General features: G+C 63.8%; 1 protein-coding gene across 1 annotated transcript in view; it reads left to right on the forward strand.

Moving 5' to 3' along the window:
* Window positions 1-4503: 4503 nt before the first annotated feature.
* CAMKV (CaM kinase like vesicle associated) overlaps window positions 4504-11031 on the forward strand; it is a 7701-nt gene continuing 1173 nt past the window's right edge. The window contains exons 1-11 of the mRNA XM_057367975.1: window positions 4504-4584; window positions 7705-7813; window positions 9015-9146; window positions 9225-9299; window positions 9379-9517; window positions 9597-9717; window positions 10026-10101; window positions 10189-10325; window positions 10403-10481; window positions 10558-10645; window positions 10781-11020. Of these exons, the coding sequence (XP_057223958.1) occupies window positions 7719-7813; window positions 9015-9146; window positions 9225-9299; window positions 9379-9517; window positions 9597-9717; window positions 10026-10101; window positions 10189-10325; window positions 10403-10481; window positions 10558-10645; window positions 10781-11020 (1182 nt within the window). The 5' untranslated portion in view covers window positions 4504-4584; window positions 7705-7718. The remainder of the gene's footprint in view (window positions 4585-7704; window positions 7814-9014; window positions 9147-9224; window positions 9300-9378; window positions 9518-9596; window positions 9718-10025; window positions 10102-10188; window positions 10326-10402; window positions 10482-10557; window positions 10646-10780; window positions 11021-11031) is intronic.

Raw genomic sequence — 11031 nt, forward strand, 5'->3', positions numbered from 1 at the left:
GGATGGATGGATGGATGGATGGATGGATGGATGGATGGATGGATGGATGGATGGATGGATGGATGGATGGATGCAGGGATGGATGGATGCAGGGATGGATGGATGCAGGGATGGATGGATGCAGGGATGGATGCAGGGATGGATGGACAGGCACCCTGGCTATTGCTCTCCTCAGCACAAAGCAGAGTGGGTGTCCAGGGCTGCCCAGGCTGTGGCTGGGTGGCAGAAGTGTGCCAGGCCTGCTGTGTGGTGACACAGGAGACAACCATGGAACATGCTGCGGGAGCAGGGTACCTGGTGGAGCAGGGCTGTCCGTGCTGGCGGTGAGGCGGCACAGCGAGCTGCTYGTTAGTGACGAGTCTGGTGTGGTTATGGTGACGTGCATGAGGGCGGCCCCTGCTATAGGCTGCCCCCCTCCCCCCGTGAATGTGCTTGCAGAGATGACAGATTTCATGCTAATCCGCATTTATCCTGCCCTAATTACTCTGCGGGAGGTGAGGAGTGAGCGCCCAGACTTCCATGCCAAGGGCTGGCATGTGCCCACCCCTRTCTGATGCTGCCCGACGCTGCTAGCTGGGACTAGTGCTGGCACTGTGCCCACCGCCACGGCACCAGGGACAGCAGGTGACCTCTCAGGGTAGCACCTTGCATGGCACCTGGCATCCCTGCCCCACCCGGGTRGGTCTTAGTGGCACTACCTGGGCACCCACAGGTGGGCACTGGTGGTGGAACCCTGAGGTGCGGCGTGGCTGGGCACGGTTGGTGGAGCTCCGGGCTGAGCTGTGGGCCAGATGAGGCCGTAGCCGGCCGTGCCACGCTGTGCCACGCTGTGCCACACATTGCCATGCCACCTCGTGCCGTGCCCACCCGCCACGGCTGCGGCAGAGCAGCCAGCGTCCCATCACGGCAACGCGCCGTGCACACACAGCACTTTAAATGTTTTATTTGGGGAAAGTGCTGTCGTTAGCAGGGATTAATTATTAAAATCGGAGCCATCTATAAAACATGAGTGGCCGCACGCGGGGCTGCGGGTGCACCGGCARAGCCGGGCACGGTCCCGCCAGCGGCATGGCCGGGGGATGCGCTGCCACGGCGTTTGCCGGTCATGCCGCAATGGCACCTCGGCAGCGGGGCTGGGCTCCTCGCGGTGAAGTTGGTGCGGGCAGAGGTGCCACGGGGTTGAGAGCTGGACTGGGCACAGGCAAAATTGTGCTAAATCAGCGTTTGGGTGAGCGGTGGTCTCCGGTGCCAGCCGTCCCGGTGAGAGGTGGCAGGAGGCAGCCGGCAGCGCCGAGCTGTTTTTAGCGGCTGCCGGTGCCGGGGAGCGGGCGTGARGAGCAGCCGCCGCGGCACCGACGTGCCATTTTTAGAAACCGGCAAGTTTTGCTAATGATGCCTGTGAGCGGCGGGGGGGCTGCACCCCGGCACCCCCGGTGCCCCAGCAGCCAGCCTTGTCCCTCTGCCCTCCCTGCCTGGCTCTGGAACCTGCAGCTGGGGGCACCTGCACAGCACGGGGCACCCCTGCACCCACCCGAGCCTCTGATGGTCCTCAGGGAGCTCTGCTGGCCCCCGGAGAGCTTTGGTGGGTTTTTCTTGGGGAGCTTCAGTGGCCCCTGGGAAGCTTTGGGAGCTCCTAGGGATCTTTATTGGTCTCTGAGGAGCATTGATAGCCCCTGGGGAGATTCAATGGTTCCTGGGAATCTCTGGCCCCTGGGTTTTCTGCTGACCCCTGGGGGAGCTTTGATGACACCTGGGGAGCTCTGCCGTCCTCCAGGAAGCTTTACTTTACCCCAAAGCCTTCCAGGTAAACTGTGCAAACCAAGCCCCCTTACCCCATCAGGGCTCCAGGGACAAGAGCCAGCCCTGGCTGTGACAGGAACCAAGAGAGTGGAGAGGTACAAGGCTTTGTGTGCTGTCACCTACACGGGGACAGGCCACATCAGGAGCTGGCCAGGGACAAGCAGCCACAGTCATCTGTGCCCAGCCCGGTGTGGGGGCAGCCCCGGCCTCACTCGTAGTGTGGTCACCGACCAGAATGGGCTGATGGAGCTGTGACACTGCGGGGGACACCACGCCTGGTGGCCAAGCCGGGTGGCACCCCAGCTGTGTCCCTTGACGCCTTCAAGGGCACACGGGTGCCCTGCGACCTTTATGGGGAGGGCAGCCCTGCCACTGCGCACCCCCACTGCTGCTCATCCCAACAAAGGGCCAGGGGTGGTGACCGGCAGCTGCACCGCCTCTTTTTCTCTCCCCCTTGCTCCCCGCCGGCCCCCCGAAAGGAGGGATGGGGTTTATTTGGCCCCGTTGCCGGGCCGACGTGCGCAATTATCGCTGATTGCCTGGCGGTTGCCATGGCGATGGCAAGCACGCAGGGATGCGCTGCCGCGTGGTGCTTGAGTCACGGACACGCTCAACACCCCTCACTGCACCCCACTGCACCCCACTGCACCCCACCACAGACACGCTGAACATGCATCCCACTGCACCCCAGAACAAACACGCTGAGCACCCCCTGCACCCCCCAGCACCATCTGGGCTGGCCCTGCATCCCCTTCACCTCCCTGGGGCAGGGGGATACAGAGATACATCCTCCAACTGAAGCAGGGGGGTTTGTCCAGGTGTCCCCCACCCCATGTCCCCCATCCGAGGCAGAGCTGTACAGCCAGGTGCCCCCAGCCCTGGCAGCCCCACCTGGGGCATCCCAGGCTCACTGTCTCCAGAAGTCCCACAGGAAAAATCAACCATGCCACCCCACATCCGGGTCTGGGTGTAGTCCCACAGGAAAAATCAACCATGCCACCCCACATCCGGGTCTGGGTGTAGTGGGAAGGGGGTGGGTGCATGGGGCAGTGGGACACGGCACCGCAAGGACAAACACCACCGGGCTCAGCAAAGCCCATCACTCCAAAATGGGGCCAAGATCTGAACCAGAGTCAGGACCAGGAAGGGACSAGAGCACAGTGATGGGACCCTGTGGCAGTGTGGCCACGGGCAGGAGGAGGCTGGGTGTCAGGAGGTGACAGGCACGAGCTGGGGTCAARGGATGAGAGACAAGTGCCATCACATCCCTCATGCTGCAAGCCACCGCCAGGCAGCCCCAAGCCACGCGAGCGCCTGCCGGGTAATTATGACTTACGCTCCAGGTCCCCGCGAGGTGCAGAGATTAATAACCGTGGCGCGCTGCTGCCAGCCGCTATGATTAAACTCTTGATTAGAAGCTCAAACTACAGTGCCCTGCTAATTCCCCCTGCTCTCACACACCCTTAATTACCCAGCACAAGTGGYGGTGGGCCCGGGACTCACAGGGCTCAGTGCTACACAAGGGACTGGTGCCCGGGGTACCCTGGCTGGCTCTGCCTTGGGGTGCTGGCTGGTCTCCTGTGAGCAGAGGGGAGATGCTGGCTTTGGGACCCTGGTGTCCCACATCCATGGCTGGGGGGGCTGTGGGTCCCAGGAGTGGATGGCCACATCCCTGTGGTGGCTGAGGRTGGTGCGAGCCAGGTGGTTTGGGGAGCTGGGGTTTGGTGGGCATAGGGGTGGGAGGGAGGGAAGTGRGGGTGCAGYTGGGAAGCGGCACCATATGGGCCACAAATGCCAGCGTGCAGCACACGGCTGGCAGGGAGGCTCCGCACACGTGGCTGCACTGCGTGAGGAGCGGGGGGCGAGGGGGCTGGGGAAGGGGCTGGCACCCTGCTGTGCCCTGGGGGCCATGCTGCCCACCCCAGGCTGGGTCTCGTGCTTGGGCTGCAGGTAGAGGTAAGAGAAYCAGGGTGGCCGATTTCTTGTCCCTYTATTACTCCTTGCCCTAAGCTATGGGGCAARGACAATCCCTGTCATGGGGAGGTGAGCACCCACGGGCCTTCAGCCCTGCCACTGCAGAAATTGCCTGGTTCCCACTGGATGATGGCACAGAGGCAGGAACATGTGTCTGCCCAGGTCCTCATGGTGCCTTTTAGTGCCCTCAAAATACAGACACCTGTCATGCTGAGCCCATGTTCAACTTTCTAAAATCCTGCTCCTACCCCTTCTCATCCCACTCTACCCCAACCTGCTCCATCCCTTCCCATCCCACAYCCCATCCCATCCCATCCCWTCCGGGGCCGGTGGCCACGGAACAGCCCAGGGGCTCACTCCAGAGGGGACAGTGGAGGTCACATGGGCTCTCTGGTCCCATGACGGCCCCAGTCCCCAGGGCGTGGCGGTGTCCCAGCTCGGTGACAGCCCCCGGGATCCCCGCCCGCCTCGCCCGCCGCGGTGCCGGTCGGTCCCAGCGCCACGCGTGACCTGTCCCCACGGGCGGGGCGCGAAGTTTGGTGGTGACGTCAGGGGCGGGGCGGGGCGTACAAGGGGGCGTGGTCCTACGGTCCCGCCCCCCCAACTTGCCGCGCCGGGCGCGCGGGGCCGCGCCGCGACGGACCGACGGCTCGGCTGGGATCGGCTGGGATCGCTGGGATCGGCTGGGATCGGCTCGGCTCGGCCCGGCTCGGCCCCGGCCCGGCGCGGGAGGGCGGGCGGGGGGGGCGCGCTCCCCCCGAGCGGCGGCCCCGGGCCGCGGCCCCCCGTTGCGGTCGGAGAGGCGTGCAGGTGAGCGCCGCGCCGCGCCGGACCGGGGGCGAGGGGGCCGGGCCCGGCGGGGGGGGCGTTGCTGGCATCTGTCACTGGCTGGCCCGGGGTTGCCCCCAACTCTCCTCCCGCCCCCGGTGTCCCGGGACGTCCCGACGGGGCCGTGCGTGTCCCTGTCCGGTGCGCGCKCGCCCCGACGGCTGCCCGCCGCCGCACCGCCCCCGCCGGCACCCCGCGCCCCGCAGACCCCGAGCCCCGACGGGCCCCGCGAGCACGGCGAGCTGCCGGTGCCCCGCTCCCCCCGCGCCTCCCCGCTCGCTCCCCCGGGCCGCCGCTGCCCCGGTGCCGCCCCCGTCTCCGCGCGGAGCCCGGAGAATCGGGCTGGCACCGCGGCAGGGGATGCTGCCGGGGAGCCTCTCCCCGTGCCCCCGCCGCCGAGCATCCCCTCCCGGACCCCGCACCTCTCTCTCCCGCAGTCCGCTCCCTTCCCGCTGCCGCAGCGCTCCGAGCCGGCCAAACGCAGCCCTCCCTGCGGTGCGCAGCCCGGGCTGTCCCTCCGCACGCCCCGGGCCAGGGGCGGTGGGACTCCCCCAGCCCTTCCTCAACCCCAGCCCGGGGGTCCGCGGGCAGCGCTGGGCCGGCCGGCCCCTCCGCCTCCCCTCTGCCTCCCGCTGCCTGCCCGCTGCCTGCACTAGGAATATTTCGGTCCGTCTTAGCCCGGCTGCATTTTCTGCCTCTCCCCAGTACATCCTTCCCCCGGGACGTGGGGGTGGGATGGCAAGGGGGACCCCACCACGGACATGTCCAGGGAAGCTGCAGGTGGAAACAGGGCTGGAGATGAAGTACCGGCCAGTGCTATGGGACAGAGCTGGGGGTCGGGGGGTTGGGGGGCTCCGCTGGTGAAGGCTGCACGGCTGCGTCATCCCTCTGTGCCATCCCCACCCGGCCACCCACTTCCCCGCTATTGTCTTACACCCGCTGTTGCTTCTGCTCCCAAATTAGACACTTGGAGGGGGGTGCTGGCTGCGTGCGGGTGCCAGCGCAGCACCGAGCATTACCCCGGCACCCCGGGGAGGGAGCACTCATCCTTTCGCCCACCTCATGCCTGGGTGCCCCTGCCACGGYGGGGGTGCTCTCACCTGTGGGGCGCAGGTGATGGCCCCGATGTGGGGCTGAGTGCCAGCCTCCCTTGCAGGGTATCCCAGGTACGCTGAGCCCCCCAAAGCCAACCTGGGGCAGGGGAAGGTAGCAATGCTGAGSTCTGGCAGGATGGGTCTCCACTAAACCAACGGGAACTAATTTTATGAGCGCAGATTAGCTGAGCGCTCCCAGAGACAGCAATAAAATCCCAATATATCATCCCACCCGGGTCCCCTTCCTGGCTAATCCTGGCACCGTGCTGCCAGCGCTGGCAGCCTGCCTGCCCGCCCGCAGGTTAGCCCTACCCCTGATGGTCTGTGGCACTGAGCCCACCGCCACACCAGCAGCTGCCAGGACAGCCCTCATTCCCCTTGGCCAGGTACAGTAGCACGGCAGAGCCAGTGCCGTGCGACATGGGGACACGGAGGTGCCAGGCAGGGCACGTTTGGTGCAGAAGCTGCTGGGATGACTCAAGCGTAGGCGAGGAAAGCCTCACCCAGTCTGTGGCACAGGCAGTGGTGTCCCATGGGTGCTCTGCTTCTCTTTCAGGACTTGGTGCATGCTGAGCGGGATGGGGGCGGGTTGTCTTTCCTGGTGAGGGCTTTCCTGGCAGGACGGTGCCTGGGTGCCGTGTGAGCTGGGAGCTCCCATCGTGCAGAAATCACACTGGCAGGCATGGAGGCAGGTCAGCCCCAAGGGATGGAGGCAGGAAGGAGCATCCCCCCATTCCCTGGCTCACCATACGTCCCACACAAGTTTGGGTCAATCACCCCAGGGAGCGCTTAGGCACATGTCCTGGCTGCTGCAGGCAGCACGCCTTCCTCCCAGGGYCCGCACAGCAGGGATGGGGCCGTGCCTCTGCAGGCGGGTCGGGCGCTGCTGGGTGCTGCCGGGTGCTGCCCGTCCCTGCCCCCTCCAATGGATGTGCCGCTTTCTGCATCTTCAGCTCCCATTGCCATAGCAACAGGCTCGGCGCTTGGGTACCCGCGATACCGGCTCCCGCATCCCGCAGCCATCCCGCAGCCATCCCGCAGCCATCCCGCAGCCATCCCGCCGCCATCCTGCCCGCAGCCCTCACCACCAAGCCCCAGGCGCTGCCAGTATGGCACAGCCAGGCTGGCACAGCACAGTGTGGTGTTAGGGGAGCTTTAGCACTAGGTGATGGGTGTCCCCAGCATCATGCCAGCTTTCCATCACAATGTCCCGCTCAGGCCCATCTGAGAGGGCTGGGGGGCCCCAGGCAGCTTCTGTCACCTTCTGAGCCATCAAAAAATAATGTCAGCTCAAACTTCCTCCTGGTAACAGGGTGGGAAAGGGAAAAAATCACTTTATGAGACCAATTTTTTGTTCAGGGAAGATTCCAAGAAGGATCTGGTTTTGAAGGTTTCCCAACAGGGAAGCAAGGGGCAAAGCATCCTTCCTAAAGGCTGGAGAAGCTGGCGTGTGCCAAAGCTGGTGTCCTGACCGCTGCCAGTGGCAGGAGGGCTGGCACCTCCGAGCTGCAGTGCCACCTGCCTGGTGCCACAGACAGGGCTGATGATAAGGGATGGGAAGCAGAGACTGGTGTAACCCACTGCACATGTGACAACGTGTGACACTGCTCTGCCTGGGGAGGCCCCGTCTGCTGAAATGTTTCCGTGGGCAAAACTGGGCTCAGAAACGAGAAAGGATCCGTTCACCTCCGCTTGCCTCCCCAGTGGGTGCTCCAGGCACTGTGCTTACCATGACTGCTAATTAACCATCCATAATCCRCAAACGGGGGCCGGAGGGGCCAGCTTGTGGCTGTGCTGGCAGAGGCAGAGGGGCTGGATGCCACGGGGATGGATGCACATCGGTGGGGCTGGGCACATGGCAGCTTGCAGCAGCTGCAGAGCACGAGCAGCCGCTGTGCTCAGGTTCCACATTAATTCTTCGTTAATTAGCGCATCTCGGGAGGGTCGGCCGTGGCTCCAGGGGGGCTGCTGGTGCCGGGGCACTCACTGCCTCTCCCTGCCCTGCCAGCACCGGGCCCTGCGATGCCGTTTGGCTGTGTGACGCTGGGAGACAAGAAAGATTATAATCAGCCGTCCGAGGTGACCGACAGATATGACCTGGGCCAGGTCATCAAAACGTGAGTTGGTCCCTCTACGGCCCCACGGATGCCCAGGGGAACCCCAACCACCTATGTGGGGCTCTTGGGGTGCTGAGGAGTGGCACAACACTGCTTGTGGGGACGCTTGGGGTTCTGGTTCCCAGCAGGGCTGGGAGTGCAGGGTGTGTTTTGGGGTGGCTGTACTCTATAGTCCCTCTTGCTCGTGGGTGGACGGCGGGTATTCACAGCTAGCTCTGAGGAGGGCAGTGAGCTTTCCCACCGCTGCTGGCTGCAGCTGGGCAGCTCCCTGTATCCCTCCCTCCTTCCCTCAAGATTTGCAGGGATTGCAGCAATTCCACACCATCCCGGCTCCTCCGAGTGCTTTGTGAAGCAGCAGGGCTCCGCTACAGCAAAGGAAAGGCAGATGTCACTTGGGGGGCAGTGGAGCACTGCTGCTTCCCCCAACTTTTATTGCCGTGCTGGGGAACCTATKAAGATGCACTCCAAGAAATTGAGCCCTCACAACCCGTTGAGAGTGGCTTGACCACAAAATATGCACCAGATTTTTTTCCATCAGCTTCCAAAACACCTGCTTGGCCCCAGCTCATGCCTGGCAGGGTCACATTGGATGGCTGTGGGGACCTTGRTGCTCTCAGATCTTCGCTCCATCCTCTGGGCAGCTTGTCCCARAGCCCACAGGTCACTGTTCCCTTGCACCCAGGGCAGTGGCCACGAGGATTTCAGCACATCCGGGGGGATTGGAAAGCCAAAGGCTTTGCTGGAGCAGTGCCGAGTGGCCCCAGGGGCTCCCCTGCAGCTCCAGCCTGGCCGATGGGCTCAAGCACCATTAATAATAGAACAGAAATACTGCAGATACCGGCACATCTCCTCTTTTTCTCACTGACCACTGTGCTGATATTGATGTTGGGGTGTGCTGCTGTTCCACCTTGGCATAGGTGGCTTTGCAGTGGGTCTTACCCCTACTATCATCAGGAGGGGGCTTTTAACCAGCAAATATTCCCCTTTCCCTATCAATTTGCTTCTTCTATATCAGTTGCTTCTTGCTGCTGTTTTTTTCTTCCCCTCCAAACTGGTTTTTAGCCACAGCTTTCTTCCACTTCTGTGGCATTTCCTGTGATTGCTGGGATCTGGGGGAATGCTGGTGGCCCCAGAAACCACCCGAGCACCCCAGTCTCAGTGGTCCTCAGGAAGGGCGTGATGGYTGGGGGTACCCTTGCAGGGAGGAATTCTGTGAAATCTTCCGAGCCAAGGAGAAGACGACAGGGAAATTGTACACCTGCAAGAAGTTTCTGAAGCGAGATGGGCGGAAAGTGCGGAAGGCAGCCAAAAACGAGATCATCATCCTCAAAATGTGAGTGCTGGGGCCGGAAAGGATCCTGCGCTACTGGGCAGATTGGGAACCCCCACCTGTGTCCCTGTCTCTCTRCAGGGTGAAGCACCCCAACATCCTACAGCTGGTGGATGTCTACATCACCCGCAAGGAGTATTTCATCTTCCTGGAGCTGTAAGTTTGGGAGATGTGGGGGATGGGGGGTTGTGGGGTGGCCCCACAAGGGGTGGTATGACAGAGCTGCTGTCTGCAGGGCCACTGGCCGGGAGGTCTTCGACTGGATCCTGGACCAGGGCTACTACTCGGAGAAGGACACCAGCAATGTCATCCGGCAGGTGCTGGAGGCTGTTGCCTACCTGCACTCACTCAAGATTGTCCACAGAAACCTCAAGGTGGGTGGCAGGGGGGTGGGAGCACCCATGGGGGCTGCCATGCCCCCCGTCCTGGCACTCACAGACCCTGCACTGGCAGCTGGAGAATCTGGTGTACTATAACCGCCTGAAGAACTCCAAGATCGTCATCAGCGACTTCCACCTGGCCAAGCTGGAGAACGGGCTCATTAAGGAGCCCTGCGGCACCCCCGAGTACCTGGGTGGGTGAGAGCCYGCCGGGTGGGTGAGAGCCAGCTGGGTGGGTGTGCAGGGGTGGGCAGGGCTGGGTCCCAGCAGGTCCCTGCTGCTCCTTCCACTCCATTCCTTACTCCCTGCTGCTGAACCTCCCGTTCCCCATCACCCTGGGGGCTCCTCCTGGGTGCTTCCAGTGGGCCCCTCCCACTCCTCATCACCCTGGGGACTGCTCCAGGGTGCTTCCAGTGGGTGCCTCCCGCTTCCCATCACCCCAGGGCCAAGAGGCCYGGGGGCTGGGGACCCCGGGGCAGAGTTGCTCTTCTGTCCCTCRCAGCTCCGGAGGTGGTGGGGCGGCAGCGATACGGGCGGCCGGTGGACTGCTGGGCCATCGGTGTCATCATGTACATCCTGTGAGTGTGGGGTGAGGGACAGGGTAGATAGATGGGCAGGGGCTGGGGCCGGGGCCAGGCTGAGMCCCCTTTCCCCACATTCCCCAGCCTCTCGGGAAATCCCCCTTTCTACGAGGAGGCAGATGAGGATGACTACGAGAACCATGACAAGAACCTCTTCCGCAAAATCTTGGCTGGGGACTACGAGTTCGACCCACCATACTGGGATGACATCTCGCAGGCAGGTGAGCCCCACACTGGGGGATACGCGGGGTCCCGTGTTGTCCTCCACCGGCACTGACTTCTCCCCCTGTGCCCTCAGCTAAGGAACTGGTGACGCGCCTGATGGAGGTGGAGCAGGACCAGAGGATCACAGCGGAGGAGGCCATCTCCCATGAGTGGTGAGTGGCGGCAGGGTGAGATGGGGAGCCGGGCGGGGGGCTGGCAGGGGCTGCTCACCTCTCCCTGCCTCCCCAGGATCTCTGGGAATGCTGCCTCAGACAAGAACATCAAGGACGGCGTCTGTGCCCAGATCGAGAAGAACTTCGCTCGGGCCAAGTGGAAGGTGAGTGTGCGCCTGCGATACAACAGTGTCAGCTCTCAGCCAAGCCTGGTCCCCCATCATGAGGCCATGAGCCTGGTGGGGCTGCCAGTCCCYGCCCCTCCGCCAGCCCCATGTCCCCCCGCCTCTCCACCGCAGAAAGCCGTGCGAGTGACCACGCTCATGAAACGSCTGCGGGCGCCCGAGCAGTCAGAGACGGCGACGGCCCCGGCAGCGACCCCAGCCCCGGCAGCGGCCCCAGCAGCGACCCCGGCCCCGGCAGCGGCTCCAGCAGCGACCCCGGCTACGGCAGCCACCCCGGCCGCTGCAGCTACCTCGGCCCCGGCTGCAGCCCCGGCCGCGGCAGCGTCTCCGGCTCCGGCAGCGACCCCGGCCCCGGCAGCGACTCC

Source organism: Malurus melanocephalus, unplaced genomic scaffold (genome assembly GCF_030028575.1).
Source record: "Malurus melanocephalus ecotype Western Australia unplaced genomic scaffold, MMel_1.1 scaffold_87, whole genome shotgun sequence".
In the NCBI taxonomy this organism is placed as follows: Eukaryota; Metazoa; Chordata; class Aves; order Passeriformes; family Maluridae; genus Malurus; species Malurus melanocephalus.